General features: G+C 41.0%; 1 protein-coding gene across 3 annotated transcripts in view; it reads left to right on the top strand.

Annotated features, from left to right (window-relative positions):
- arhgef10la (Rho guanine nucleotide exchange factor (GEF) 10-like a) overlaps nucleotides 1-16,471 on the top strand; it is a 169,075-nt gene that overhangs the window by 22,270 nt on the left and 130,334 nt on the right. For 2 of the 3 annotated variants that reach the window (XM_049572451.1, XM_049572466.1), the window contains exons 3-7: nucleotides 1,175-1,202; nucleotides 11,876-12,039; nucleotides 14,224-14,319; nucleotides 14,427-14,554; nucleotides 15,828-15,923. In XM_049572451.1, coding sequence (XP_049428408.1) covers nucleotides 1,175-1,202; nucleotides 11,876-12,039; nucleotides 14,224-14,319; nucleotides 14,427-14,554; nucleotides 15,828-15,923 — 512 coding nt within the window. The remainder of the gene's footprint in view (nucleotides 1-1,174; nucleotides 1,203-11,875; nucleotides 12,040-14,223; nucleotides 14,320-14,426; nucleotides 14,555-15,827; nucleotides 15,924-16,471) is intronic. The other variant, XM_049572460.1, reaches the window with a different exon arrangement.

Here is a 16,471-nt window from a genome sequence, read left to right on the forward strand (position 1 = left end):
CTAAAGTACGAAAAAAATAAACTGTAATCATAGTTTCCACAAGAGTGGAAATTTGTTTTTGGCTCATCTGAAAAATGGAAAAATACTGGATACCAGGAAATTAAATTAAAATATAGTACATGACTAAATGTAGGCTATTTTGTTATTTTCCCCCACTGCTGATGGGTGTGGACTTTGACAGCTTGACACCATCTGGCTCAAATTTAGTGAGCCTTTATTTTGTTACTGTAGAGACGGGGTTAAAGTTGCTGTACTGTCACCAAAACCTACACGCTACATACTCCCAACATATGTGCTGTCATCAAATTGCCGCCAGGCCTATCACTGAAGCACAACCAACTTAGTTTTTGTACAATAATCTGTCTTTGATAAACTGTCTTGAATATTCTATGTTCCTTCTTTTGGTAATATATCTGATCAGTTTCCCATAGCCACATGCTGTGTGAGTGACTTCAGTTTGTCTGTGGTTTTAATCTCTCTCTAACAGGATTTAATTATTGCCACAGGCAAACAGAACAGAGTTAACTTCCCCCTTAATTGGATGAAGTTATGTAGATATAAGTATGATATATTTACTACCTGGCTAACGTTGCCAAACAGGCTCTGGTAATTACACGCCCAGATAAAGAGATTTAGGTCTTGGAGAAGTTCTGTTGGACAAAGTGAAGCGATTAATGCTTAATTAAAAAGCTTTTTTACCAAGTCTGTGTGGTAATCCGCTAAGTGGGCTGTGGGGATGCGTAGGGGAATTCTGGGTGTTGATAATAGTGTGTAGTGGACGTCTGTTACTGTTATGTAATCGAGGGCTGAGAGCAGGCGAGATTCAGAGCCCTCCCTCACCAGATGACACGAGTTTACATGGTGGGGTCCAAAAGAAATCGATCATGACATTTGTTTAACAGTGCTTTCCTTGTGCTGTGCTGTGAAAATACAGCACAACCGTGCAAAATCGTCTTGACTACCTTACACCATCTGCTTAATTGTCTTAGACTTAGGTGTCCTCCATGTAAGCAAGTTTGGTTTTAAGAAGTTCAGCTGTGTAAAACACAAAGTCACAGTCTTTCAAGCTGCCTTTTCAAAATTCTGACTAAGTTGCATTTGCCGTTTTTCAATTATGTGCTTCCTTTGCTTTGGAATAGTTTGTCTCATGGTTGCTGTTTCCTCACTCTGACAGATGTTCCAGTTATCAAGTCACCCAGTGGGTAAGTTGCCTTTGATTTCTATTACAGTATGGGGAAAATTACTAAAGGGCGGCGGAGAAAGTAAACACGCCACATCAGTGTTATGTCATTTTGTCTGAGATAATGTCATGCTTACACTCCATCCAAACATGCCACAGTGGGTATGAGATACCGTGATGTTACGCCGCATCTATTTGTACAACATTTAGATGCCAGATGGCGTGTCACACCCACAGTGACGAGTGGTAATGTCAAGTAGAGAGTGATGTTGCTGATACAATTCTAGAGGGAAATCACAGGATTGCCTTATTCATTATGATGCCTACAGTGTAACACGACGTGCCTTGCTTATATTGTATTATGCAGTGCCAAGATGATTTTAAGTTAAAAAGTCAGTCACCCAAGCAGGAAACAACATATGTTTTTTCCACGTAACCACAGTGATATGTAGCCATGCAGTCAGTGCTAGTTTCCTCTGCTTAAGAAAGGCATCTCTAAGATTTCTACCCAATACTGGGTGCAAACTGGGGGGAAATATAAGTTAATTTGTGATGCTCAGAGCATTAAATAATGACATTTGAAAAAAGCTAACAGCATATTCTTGTTCCAGAAATATTAGATCTTTTTCACTGCAAACATTTTGCAGGAAAAAGACAGGTGTCACTAATCACACTCATGGCTTAATTCAATTAGGTGTCTCTGTAAAGCAATTTCAGTGAGATAGGGTTTACAATATCAGGGAATCTAACCTGGGACACCCAAATGAAATGTGGTTTTAATTATTGTTATTAATAACACCTGTGCGTTTCCTGCTGTGACATGTGAAAATGTCTGCCTTGGAAAAAGCCTATGGGAACTATTTTCTACAGCAGTGGTTCTCAAACTTTTTTCAATAATGTACCACCTTTGAAATATTTCTGCCAGTCTATTACCCTCTGACCAGCACAGAACATTGTGGGTAGGAAAAAAAAAGCCTGAATATAGAGGTGCAATGCAGCTCTGCACCATCAGTGTCTGATTTACTAAACAACAACCTTACAAAAACTTAGACTAGTATTATCAGAGGACCTCATGTGATTTAGAAGTTACCCTCTGCATGTGTGTTAAGTGGTGCATTCGCAGAGGATAAGCGGTCTGTATGTTACTGATATTTACTGACATCATTACAGTCATTTTTAACTCCATTCTACACAACACAGAAAGACTACATGGTACTACTAGTGGTTATATACGGCGATAACCTCCTTTTTTCTTTTAAATGTGGGTTAGACAAACAGAACCGATTCTGCCACACATTGTCACGTTATCCATCTTTCGAGAGTTTGCTCTTCTAATTGATTTAAGCTTGCTTTTTGGGTGTCTGTGCCTTGTTGCCAGATGAGCCTATTACACCCAAAATGCTGTCAGAGCTTTCATTTATATTTGCCAACATAGCCTCTGTAATTCTAGACAGGGATAGAGGCAGAAACAATGCACAGAGAAGCACAGAAAGCCTAAATACGACTCCAAATCAGAGAGATGCCGATTAGTTTGGATACTGATATTATTGCATGACCTCTGTGTTTTACAGAATTTAGTTGGAAATTTGTGGTGTTTTTTTATTTGACGAATTACGAATGTGGCAGATTTGTATGGGATTAAGATCACTGATCACCTCTGTAATTATTAAAAATTACTAGAGGTCCCACGTAATACTAGTTCCGGGTGAATAATATTTTGTAAATTAGCATTTAAAGAAAATTTACCCCCTGCATTACTCCAAAATACCCCTAGGGGTAGACGCACCCCCATTTCAGAAATACTGCTCTAAAGTAAATGGATTATAAAGCTTCTGGAGAGACATATTTCTGTTTAGCTTTTCAAATGTCATTTTGTATTGCTTTGAGTAGCACAAATGAAATCTCATTCATCTTCATTGTATTTGGGTGGTGGCGCAAGTTTACAAGCCCTGCGCACTTATCAAACACCGACTCAGGTGATTCCAATTATCTAGGCTGGTTAGACCCCTCTCCAGGCCTGTGTGGGTGTGTTTGACTGTGTGAGTGACAGCTCCCTCATCTCCTGTTAGCTTTGCTGCACGTGCTAGGGTGGGACAAATAATTACACTTTTATCGTTCTTAATAGTACATGGACCTCACATAATTCCCCAGCACGGGTCCGCCCACCTTCAACTCGAGCAGTCGTCTTATCACACAGATTAAGTGAAAACACCTGGCTGTGTGGGTGTGTTGAGCCTTTAAAAGACGAATATCTCAAAAACTTTGCATGTGAAACAAACTGCATGGTTCTACACTGCTGGGGTGAACATTTATTTCATTTACTGATTGGGGTGAAATGACATCTAAAACTTGTAGAATTTAGGAATGAGAGGTCCCACATCAACATTTGGAAACATTAAAGGAGACATGTTCATTTTCAGGTTCATACTTGTGTTTTGGGTTTCTACTGGAATGTGTTTATATGCTTTAACGTTCAAAAACACTTTATTTTTCTCATACTGCCTGTGCTGGAACGCATGTAGTCACCCTCTGTCTGAGGCGCTTCGTTTCGGTGCCTGTCTCTTTAAGCCCCCCTCTGAAAAAGCCCAATCTGCTGGCATTTCCGCAGTCTCTCACATCTCAGCATCTCTGTATTGTGGCTGCAGGCAGGGACTGCACAACTGACACAACTAGACAAGTTCCAGTTACACCACCACCAGCAGCCTGAACCATTGATTCAAGGCAGGATGGAGCCATGCTTTCATGTTGTTTACACCAAATTCTGACCCTACCATCTGAATGTGGCAGCAGAAATCCAGACTCATCAGACCAGGGAACATTTTTCCAATCTTCTATTGTCCAGTTTTGGTGAGCCTGTGTGAACTGTAGCCTCAGTTTCCTGTTGTTAGCTGACAGGAGTGGCACCTGGTGTTGGACGTGTTGTTGGTTCAGAGATGGTCTTCTGCAGGCCTTGGTTGTAATGAGTGGTTATTGGAGTTACTGTTGCCTTTCTATCATCTTGAACCAGTCTGGCCATTCTCCTCTGACCTCTGGCGTCAACAAGGCATTTTCACCCAGAGAACTGCCACTCACTGGATATTTTCTATTATTCGGACCGTCCTCTGTAAACCCTAGAGATGGTTGTGTCTGGCACCAACAACCATGTCATGTTCAAAGTCACTTAAATCACCTTTCCTCCCCGTTCTGATGCTCAGTTTAAACTTCAGCAGGTCGTCATGACCATGTCTACATGCCTAAATGCATTGAGTTGCTGCCACATGATTGGCTGATAAAGTATTTGCATTAACAAGCAGATGAACAGGTGTACCTACTAAAGTGGCCAGTGAGTGTGTCTACATATACTTATCTCTCTCTCTCTCTCTCTCTCTCTCTATATATATATTTATATGTATACATGTGTGTGTGTGTGTGTGTGTGTGACAGACAATAAGGACAAGCATCATATGTCCCTTTAAAAGCCAACTGGTATTCCAAGGCTGTACTATTGGAAATGTGAATTGAACTGTAGTCTCTGTATACAGTTCTGGCTGAGTAGATGTATGAGTGAAATGACCCCAGACCTGATGCAGTCAGACATCTTTCATACAATCAAGAAGGCAGTTTGCTTCAAGGCCCCAGCACAGTAAATGATAATGTGATAGTTTATTGATTCCTCTACTGCAACTGTCTTTTGCCTGCTCCCTCCACAAGGAGGTCGGCAGTCAAAGTCACCTACAGAACAGCAGCCCTGGAGCTGATAGACAGAGTCAGTTTTTTCCAAAGCATACTTTAGCTTGCTTGAACCGAGTCAGGGCATTTGAAAGAATGGAATCTCAGCAATCAATAGAGTATAAAACAAAATGAAATGAAGGCTGTTATACAGTTTTTAGCTGTGAAACTTATACCATCTTTATACAGGGAGAGCACATCTGAACTGCTAGAACCACCAGACATCGATAAAATGTGAATAAAAACATATTTATACGCTTGAGTATCACTATACTATGTTTTGTCATACTGTATCATCTCCTAGAAAACACTGTCAGTTTAATTTACATGCAAAGATTAGTGACAGTGGTTAATTTTTTGTTGTGTTTAAACCCCCAAATCACAAGATTCTTATGTGTTGTAATCTCTCCTGAGCCATTTGACTCTTCCACGCCAACTTAACATGTTGCTGGCAAAGAACACAGGCCTTTGAAACAAGCAGAGTCATAATGGGCACAGGGCTAGCATTTATAGTTTTCAGTAAGATAATTATGAAATGCCTGTTTTAAAATGTGTACTATATTCAGTGTTCAACTCTTTTTCTCTTGGTTTCTCTATGCCTCACTGTATTGTTGTAGCATATCACAGAACAACACGCTAGCATATGTCAGACGCTGTACATAATTACCCATGGAGCCCTGACTCCTGCAGGAAAGATGTCTGCACTTGTTAGCAAGAAGAATACAAATGTGCCTATTGGGCTATTCCTTGGCTGTAAACCAAACAAAATGGGGAGCCAGAAAATGTGAATGAAGTGATTTGTAAGCTTCGCATTAACCATTCTGAACTTAAGATGGAAACACCTCAATTTTTTGCTTCCATCTTGAGACTCACCGTCCGACAGAATATGCAAGTCCGCCACCGACTGTCACCCACGGCAACAACGAGCATGGCTGAAAGCAAAATTATTACTCACTCCACAGTGGTTCCAAAAAGAGGAGCAGCTTCAGTAGTGTGGAATAAACTATGGCGTCCTGAATGCTTTATGAACAGCCCCGGACTTCTCAGACTCTTTTAGTGAGTTACCGCTCAGAGGGAACTCATTCAGCAGCTCCTCTGGCAGCAGCGCAGCATCTCTCCCTCTCCTTTCTTGCGATGTGCACACAGGAGTTGGTGTCGTCAAGTGATTTTGTCATAAAACTCATAAAAATGTAAACCTACTTGACCCTCGCTGCTCAACAAAATGACATATGTGAATGTGCCCTAGTTATAGTAGCATAACAGCCTGTCACAGGTTACAGCGTGATGATGAGAGGAGATATGTTAGAGCATAAAGGTCCAATCATCAATCATTTAGCAATATCATCACTGCAGGAATTCGAATACAGCACAACTCTACTTTGCTTTAAGTATCACAGTATATTGAATAATGACATCATGATACAAATCATATCTCCAAATTCTGTCTAATACACAACCACAGTGGTCGTCATACTGAGAGACGTGAACTTCTACCATGCTGCACATATTTTTGCAGACTTTCCTTCCTTGTTTTCTAACATTATATTTACCATAATTTTTTGAAGCTAAACAAAAAAAAAACAAAAAACAGAAAGATATTTGCAGAAACACATTCTTATTAGAATCATCTGTCTCCTGCGCTCCTGGATGACACCATGCAGAGTTCCTGGTTTTGGTGAGGCCCCCCAGCTGTGCCTTTGCTGCAGGAAGTGTGTTCAGAAACCTCCACTGTCTGTGAACTTCAGGGTTTGGATTCCTGTGGGCTTTCCTGTGCTGAAAAGAGCGGCCTTTATTATGCACAGGTGTGAGTGTGTGTGTACAGTATATGTTTGTGTTGTGTGCATTTGTGTGTGCTTATGCGTCGCGTGTGTGCAATAGAGTCACACCGAGGTCTTGGCAATTTCTCATGCAGGGAGATATCTGCTGAGTGCACATTTCCACTTTGGTTTAGTCAATATTCTGCCTTTTAAAGAAGAGCTATCAATAGCACTTTCCGCCATCAAGGTGTTAAGACTGTCAGCACATCCACCAGATCTGTCAGCAGTTTTAGAATAATATTGCCAAAATTACTTTGCGATTGTTATTGCAGAAATATGTTTTTTTCTTAACACTGCAATGACAGCACATCAGCTCGTTACAGCTATTAGGCTCAAGGCAGCATTTCCCTCCTGTGAGTTTTATGCGCGCTGCAGTGTTTGATGCCAGCATTTACTTCTGACTTCACTTTTTACCCCTTGACAGATAGTTTTCATTAAAGGCTTTGCATGGAGCCTCGGCAATGAGAAGATTAACACAAAAGATTCCATGACAACGTGACATGTATGCTTCTGTTTTGTGTGCACAGAGCTTTAACCTTAGAGAGTCTAACTTTACTTCAACTGTTTTCCCCCCTATCATCGAAGTTACTTTTTGTTCGAGTTCACCTTTCCACCCTTTTGCAGCCTTGCAGAACTTTAGACTTTTGCCCTTGTGAAAAAAAAAAAATCCTGTAATGTAGCTCACAGAGCACATTTATTTTTCACAACACTTTTTTTGAAGACCCCCTCACCTTGTTGTACTGGCCTCAGTTGGATGTGCTGTGAAAGCAAAAGCAAAAGGAGGTACTGTGAAAACATTAGCAACAAATTTGAATACAAACATAATGAGAAGCCACAAAGCAGGCACTTTGAGTTCTAATTACTGTCTCTCATGTACAGAAGAACTTCAGGCGGTAACACTGGGTGCATTGTGGGAATGGCTCAATGTGAGGAGTGGGCAGTTGTTTGTGGAGGAGATTTATGACCTGAGGACAAATAGAGCTCCATCAGTATGGTCAGCACAATGCCTGTGCAGTTATAAAGAATAGCTATGCTCATGAGAGACCAGGGGGCAAAACAGGTGGAGCTATGGCAGGTAGTACTGCCCTGGCACAGTAGCTGAAGGGAATGGACACAGATGGAAGTGCGAGATTTGCATTCAGGCAGCCTCTGCTTTAGGCTGTACTCTGCCCCAGGCTATGTCATTTGCATTGAAAAATGATTCCTGCTTCTTTCCCTGAGCTATATGACTCACTAGGGCTTATAGGCACAGATAAGTTGTTAAGGGGTGCGCAAAGATATGCCTGGATCGATTGCTACACTGCTCAAATCACTCACGCCTGACATGAATGCATACAGTCGGGCACACTAGCTGTATATCGCCATTCTTCTGGCTCCACTCTTTTTCCACACAGGCAATTTTAATGACAAGGGATCAATTTATCGTAAGGAATGTGTTGACAAATAGCTCTTTATATTGTTTTCATGTGGGTTGAGATCGTTTTTGTTCTTTAGATTGAGATGAATGATGCAGCATCATAGAGAATGCGGCGGTGTAATACTTTACACTCTTTTGCAGCTTGACACCGCAGCAAAACCAAATAGCTACTATCAGTAGCTCTAATATGACATGTTGGCAGACCGTTACGTCTATTCCCAGATATGTAGTGGGCATTTATAGCACAATAGGGAGAGCATGGCACAAACACAGCCAGAACTAGGACTATATTTATGTAATGTTTATAATGTTTAGAATTCTATACTTGTTATATTTGCATACATAGTTATATTTTACAGTTATTTAATTTGTTGATTAATCTGTGGATTATTATCTCTATTAATTGATTGGTTGTTTGGTCTATAAAATGCCCAAGAGAGTGTCCTCAAATGTCTTGTTTTGTCCACAACCCAATGATGTTCAGTTGACTGTCACAGAGTAAAGAAACCAGAAAATATTCACATTTAAAGGATCAGTGTGTAAGATTTAGTGGCATCTAAAGGGGAGGATTGCACATTGCAGCCAGCTGAAACTTCTCCCATATGCCAAGTGCACTGTTCATTGTTTTGGAGGTTTTTTATTGAGAGCTGAATTATCCGCATGGGTCTCTTCGTCTCCTAGACGAACAGACTAGGTGAATAATACATTATATTCACATATAGGCCTATCAGTGTTTCTCTACACTGTTTGGCTCATTGTAGACCTGTGAATATACATTAGACATTGAGGTTTTTACCGGGAGCCGAGTTATCCGCAGAGGCAACTCTGGACCTGGTGATTTAAACCTGTAAAAACACAGAATGAAGCTGTGTCATGTAAAGATATCAGTTTTTTTCTGATACTGCTAATCGCGGAGGGGCCGATGTAAAAACACAGGCCCAATCTAGAGCCAGTATTTGGGTGGTGGAAAGAATCTGTGGATGAGGACCTGCTCCCTCTGTAGTCAATGGCTCATTTTAAGGCAACAACAACACAACCTGTGTTATTTTTAGGTGATCATACACAAATGAAAAGAATACTTATTATATTTTATTCCATTTCTGCCAATATCTACTTAAATCCTACAAACAGGACCTTTAAGGTGCTGGATTTAGAAAATTAACACTTTTTTGTCTAAAAAAAACAAAAAAAAAATCTCAAACTGATTAATCGATTATCAAAGTTAGTTGTACAGTTTGCATCTAGGCAATTAATTGTTGCAGCTCTAAGGAGAGTTGGAAATCAGATCTCTTGTTTGTTCAGCCTATTTCTCTGAGACATAACTTCGCTTAATAAAACATCAGTATGAATTTGACCATTTCCTTGTTCAGACATAGCCTTCCTCCTGTTTTAGCCAGATCCTGATTTAAGATCTTGTTTGCTCTTTTTCCTTCCTCACTCTCAGTTATCTTTATCTTTATTGGTCTAAAATAATCAGCTCTTGAAATAACTGTAAGATTCAAAAGAAAACTCATAAATGAGCCTGCACAATTTCAGAAATTTGTCCCAGTGATCAAATATAAGTCTCAACTCTGTATTTTAAATGTTGAAAAACCTCTGGGAAGCCTAGGAACACAGCAAAAGAACACCTGCTGATTTATTCTTTTGCTCCTTATTTGTCCTCAGGAGGGGGTTTGGGTAGAATTTATTAATATCAAAATTAGAAGCTAACTTATATCTGATGAGACAATGAAAAGACTATTATTTTCCCCTGGGACTTTTCATTGTGGACCAGATTGGAGACAAGACTGCTGGGGTTTGCTGAAATAGCTAAAGAAATTCGAAGTCTTTGTAGAAATATTTTTTTTCTGATTGACACTATCTAAATTATTCTCATGCAGTGAATCTTGCCTATCAGTATTCTGTGTATAGATGCTCCAAACTACCGACTGTGTCTTTTTGAGCCTTGTTTACTCTGGGCATACTTTCCTTTCTTTCTGACTCATAGTACACGGTTCACCTGGTGCTGTGCCTTACAAGAAAAGATAATGGTTTGCAAGATCGTTGAATACAGATAGTCTACTTCCATTGCCTCTCTAATGTAGTCTGCCAGGCTTTCGCCTCAACGGCTCCAAATTTACAGCATTTTGTGCACATTATTTTTCTGCAATGTCTTGTTTGTTTGCAAGTTGCCCATCACTCTGAGCTGCTGCTGCTGGTGCTGCTGGCATTGCAAGCTTTGCTGAGGTGTTAAGCAGGGGGACGGATTTAATTAGTGTAGATGGGACTCTCCTACACACTGGATCCTGTCATATTATCAGTCATGTGGGGGAGGACAATCCCACACTGGCAGCATCAACACAGGCCATGTGATAGCTGTGTCAACAAGATTTTCCCCTGTGATGTCAGCCTGTTTTTTTAATAGCTGGTTCAGGGCATGTTTTCATTCAAAAAGCCAGCGGTGATTATGGTAAGCCGCAGGCATGACACGTAATGATTTGACAGTGCCTGGGGGCAAGTGAAGTAACTCAAGTAACAAATGGTAGGTGTGATTATATTTCTTTTGAACACGTGGATTTGCAAAAGTTCTGAATAAGTAGATCAGCGCAACTTATCCCACATGTAGCTGAAGTTGTCACTTTTAGCACAACTTGTTGGGGAAGAAACGAAATAAACTACACGCATAAACTAAAATAAAAGATAAAGAAAGCACTCAGAGAGCCTGTACTAGCAACGCTGGACAACAGGCCAGATGCCAGAGGAAAATGTACGTTTCATACGTATCGTACCAACACTTCTAAACTGACATTGTCTTCGGGAGGTGGAGGGAATGGTGTTATGCCTTCAGACCACTGTTTCGAGACCAACAAACTACCAAACTGGTTGTTTTATAGGGACACTGTTGCAGTTTTAGCCCCCAAAAGTGTTTGGACATCGCTGCTTTTCCAGCGGCCATTGTGTTCCACAAAACTAGGTATCTTAAGCCAAAACATGATCTTATCCAAACCATAGCCAAGTGTTATTTGTGCTTAAACATAACCAAACTTTAACAATAGCATCGTTGATATGTTAAGTTTCAATGTATCCTCACCATAATAATGTAGAAATGTAACGTAACCGTGGTTTGCAGCGACAATGCCAATATTTTTTTTGGCGATTGTGTTGTGGATAGTCCTCTAAATGTGTTTTTTGGTATTGGAAAATGTTGTGAAATATTTCATCTGTATCTGACCCCACAACTGCATCAAAATACACAGGCTTTTATGTGCTGCACCATTTTTATTCATTCAAATTGTGAAAAACTAAAAAATACCCCAGAACAATGCTGAATAATTTAATAACATAACAATAAATAAGACAAATATTTGAGCCACAAAAGAATCTTTGATCCACACTGAATATTTGCTGTATACCAAGTGTAATACTTGTTGAAGCTTGTTCATATGAACCTGTTATCTTGTTCTTTGGCCCATGCCCTCACTTTCGTCCAAATTTCAGTTCCTGGGTGAAGATAAAACTCCACAGCTGCCCGTATGGAAAAACAGCGTTCATGCTTCCAAAAAAGTTCAAAAACATCACAGTAATTTGACAGCAGCAATATGTGCTCCGTCAGACTTTAGGGAGTGTGCATTTGCATGCTTGGATAGCGGAGAACTATTTTGACCCCCACCTCCAGCCTCTCTGCCTCCCCTTCCTCTCACTGAAATTAACTCGTAATGAGGCACACAGCACTCGGTGTTAGTTTAACAGTGCCAATATTTGGGTACCTTCCAGGGCCTCAGCAGCAGCAGCCGAGCCCATTGCCTCAGCTCCTTGTGTGGGAGAGGAGCTCCAGGGGCTTCCTGTGGCGCCGCCAGCTAAGGAGAAGTCGACTGATTCAGGAGACCACGGGAAAGAAATCGTCAAGGAAAGCTCCGGCTCGAGGGACATCTCCAAAGGTACAGAACTAAATTATATTGACAGGGAAGTGATGCACCTTATATTGTAGATCAAGGGTTCAATTTCAGCCCAAAAAAGATTAAATTTAAGCTTGCCTTGGGATTCAGGCTCATTCCATCTATGTATTATAGTGTTCACACTGTGGACAGATGTGTTAGAAAACCAATTGGGCCTCCACAGTTGCGTAAACAGTACTGTGGACCACACCACAATGACACTGGCAGTATAAATCGAGCACTAGTGTTGTGTTAGCACTGCACATCGCATCCCTTGACCTTGATCAAAGGTGGCAAGAGCACCATATTACAGGCCTACGGTCATCTTATGGTTCATTGATTTCTGTGGTGAAAGACGCCAGGCTCACATACGTATGTATGGACACATCCATGTGCACAAATACACGGACATTTGAACTCGTAATGACACAATAAGCACTGGCTCTCGCACACATATTCCCTGGCATGATTTGATTTCTACACAGACATGACATGAATCCAATTAATTCAGGATGAGGATCAATAGAGAACCATTTCCATGAGGGAAAATTGCTTTTGGATTTCGACTCAGTCAGCAGTGCTGCAGTTATTTGAAGGTGGCTCAGAAATGAGAGATGTAAAGGAGCCCTGCAATGCTGCATGGTTTTTTTTTTTTTTTTTTTTTTTAAAGTCCCACTCCTCTGATGTATTTTCACGCACAGGCCAATGCTGTCATTTTGGACGTGTACAGTATATTTAAACTAACTGAATAATGAAATTAAACCGTTCTCCTGGATATCTGAAATTATAATAGAGATGGTTGAAAAAGCGAGGTAACTTAAAACAACGTAATTTAATGCGACTTCTGTTCTGATCTTACTGCAATGCTGCGTTTTTGTTTTCTCATTCGGGACTCTTTCCTTTTTGTTTTCAAACACCAGACTCCAGGAAATATTTTGCATATTAACCTGCTGTGGAGGGCAAATTTGTTTGTGTAGAACGCCTCTGTTTCAGTTTGACCAAATGTACTTTATGTGGATCATTATGAATAATTATTTCCTGTTTGTAAAAGCAATCATGTCCCTTCACTCCTCCACTGCAGTCCAGGCACGTTTTAATGGCATTATCTGACATTGATTGCCAATGCTTTGCTACGTGTTTTTTTCTCTTTCACATTTTTAACAACGAGGATATGTTCATAATAGCGGTGTCTTTTCCTTTTAATATCCTTCGGTGTCATTGTGAACTGTGGGTGAGTTTATTGGGGTGTCATTGTGCTGCTGTAGAGAAAAGTTAAATAAAAGTAAGTAAGAAAACACAGCGGGAAACTTCTGGTTTACCATGTTTGAAATAACAAGCCATGTTCCCAAGAGGCCCAGTCACTTTGCAGATATGCTGATAGTCAGGCTGATAGCCCAAATCCAGTTGTTTTCTTCTCTATTCTGAATCCTCTCTGAATGCACAAGCATAGGAAAGTGAGCGATATATAAAGAACATTTGTGTAGCTAATCCTCTTTTGTAGCAAAACAGTCACTCTTTGTTCATCTCCTGGATTGTATCCAAGGTTATTTCAAGTTTTTGGGCTGAACTCTGCTGAATAATCCATGACAGAATACACATCTCCAATCAGATTAATTGAAAACAGTGATTGTTGCTGTTGAGGGCTTAGGCCAAAGTGTTACAGACAAATCACAGTTTAAAACCAAATCAATAAAGCTCACTGAGCTAAATTAGGCTGAAACACTCTCAAAGCAGTTAATGACAAATCCTGCTGAGCGTGGAGATAGAATGGGTCAATTGCTCAAACAAGCTGGATACAATCATGTTGCGTCACATGGACAAAGCCATTATGGCAATATGCGCAGGCGACGTGCCAGATCTCCGCGAGGGATTAAGACCTTTAAATGCAAAGGATACAATAAGTATGTAAATACTCAAAGGCTGTGCAAATTCCTAACCAGAGGCAAGAAGATCTGGCGTCTTTTATCTGTGCTGCTGTGCCAAAAGGATTCAGGCAATGTAGTTTGGAGCCGTGTGTGTGTATATCTTTGTGTGTGTTGTTTTTTGGGGGAGAAATGTAAAAGACTGATCTAACAACAGGAGGTGCAACTATCAAACAGAGCGGGAGATAAAAGATAGAAGGCACCACTCTCTTTCTATTTAAAAACACTGTTTGTTTACTTTGATGCTGCCGGATTTCTTTGCCAGCTTTATGTGTGGCTAAAGCTGAGCCACAGACGGTGGAGGCTTCAGAGGTGATCTATGATGATGTTCCAAGCGAGGACCCCCTCTCTCCCGACGAAGGTTAGTAGCTGCGACAGAATTATGTTTGTTTAGGATGTTTATTCCCATCCTAAGTCTTGATGTGGAGCCTCTGATATGGGAGTGTGGTGTGTGTGTGTTTTTTGCAGATATGATCTATGAAGATGTTCAGAGAGACAGCGGTCCCCTGGATGCAGACAATGGGTGGAGCTCCAGTGAGTTTGAAAGCTACGACGAACAGTCTGATAACGAGGCCAAACAACCCACACGGAGCAAGGTACTATTAACGAGTGTGTGGATGCATGCTCTGTGTGTGTGCTTATCTCACACAAACCATCATCTCTGTTTATTTTACATGACCGGCCAGGTTGTTTTGGTTGGTTTCCAGCACTTTAAAAATAATCAAGGGGAATATTTCATCCTCCTGCTCCTCTGTCGCAGTCCTCTTTATTAATGTATAGAACTGGAAGGAAACTATAAAGAACATGAAAAATGTATAATAGGCTGTCTAGGCCTTAAACTTTCATTGTGGGATGAAAGTAAACAAGAGGCATTTCTGTGTTTGAAAAGCCTTAGATCTCTTTGCCTCTCCTCTGCCAAGGATGCTGCTCATCAGTGCTGTGCGGCGCAGCTACACAGTGTCAGTCTTCCACATGATGGCACTGTGTGCACATTCACACTGTGCTGCATTTCCTTTACGCTTCACCAGCCTTTAACGTGCATGCACCTATGCAGACATAGGGAAAATCTGGAGTCATACTAATAAAAAAGTATTTTGCTGAGTTGAATCATTATTAATGTATAGATTTATACCTACCATTGCATATTTTTACACATTATGTATGGGTATAATTCCATTGTAATCCAAGGAAATCCTGAGTTAAATTAATGCTTTGAGAAACGAGTGGACTGAAGGGAAAAAAATGTTTGTTGCATTGGGACTGAAAATGAGTTGCTCAGGTAATTACAGGAAAGTGTGGTGTGAAAATCCCCCACTCTCTTGGCGTGGTTGTCCCAGGCAACAAAAGGAAGGATTCAGCTGCACTGGTTGAACTATTAATATAATAAAGTAACCTTGACAATTAGGGCCCGACAACACTTTGTGGCTTGCGCAGCCTTCATCAGAAACACGTAGTTTTTAATTAGTCCTGCACGATTAATTTTTCACCAAGTGTACCTGAAGTTTTCCTCTTGTTCAGTTCACTGCTTAATTCGAGCAGCCTGGGAGAGCTGTGACAGTTTGCTTCTTTAATAATTGCCCTAAACTGCCTGTACCCCTCTCCTCCTGCTCATCCTCCTTTAAATCAGCGTCCATTAGTCTCATACAGTGTAACCTCTTTGACCAAAGCAGCGCTCTGTGCCTTCACTGTCTATGCTTGTGATTAATTCCCGATGTTGCTTAGCTTGTTTTGCCTTGATCACTTTGCCTCCATTTCCCCTTTTCTATTTCCTCTCCCCTACTTTTTCCGTCTCTCTTTGCCTTTCATGGCCAAACGCAACTCGCCCCCACCACCCCTCATGCCCCGCCTGTCCCTGTCCAACACCTGTAGCTCTCTCCTGAAGTACGTCGGCTGAGGGAACGCTGTGCCAGGACCAAACGTGAACTGGCCATGAAGCTGTCTGGCAAGCACAACTATGACATCAAGGTATATCACCAGCAGCAAGCGAACACAGCTATATCACACTGTTTCTTCGCAGAGCTCAAATCACTCCTCTAGATGTTTGTCAACAGGATTGATGATCACCCAGAGCTGAAATATGCTGCGCTGTGTGCTCAGCTGACTCAAAGGCTTAACTGACTCTGCACCATCCTTCCCTGCTTTCCTTTGGACTGTGACTTTGCTTTGAGACACTCTGTCGGCCTCTCTCTTTTTTCCCCTGCCTGGTTTAATATCATGATGCATTTATGGGACACATGAATTATTAAATAATATTCTGCATATTTACTTCCATAAACACCAGTGCAACTTGCCCCCAATTAATGACCTACTTTCCTGAAGTAGAGCCATTTAAAAATACTACCACCGTGTGTGTATTCTTGGTCTGTGGAGTCATGCCCGGGGTGGAGTTTGTGGTCAAGTGAATTCTCCCACACTGAGCAGTGCAGCTCTGATGTGGAGCTCACTCTGTTACCATAATCTCCCCATGATATGCTCATAGACTCTCTGATTAGAGGCTGTACAGCGACCCACAG

The sequence above is a fragment of the Epinephelus fuscoguttatus genome, linkage group LG1 (genome assembly GCF_011397635.1).
Source record: "Epinephelus fuscoguttatus linkage group LG1, E.fuscoguttatus.final_Chr_v1".
Classification (NCBI taxonomy): Eukaryota; Metazoa; Chordata; class Actinopteri; order Perciformes; family Serranidae; genus Epinephelus; species Epinephelus fuscoguttatus.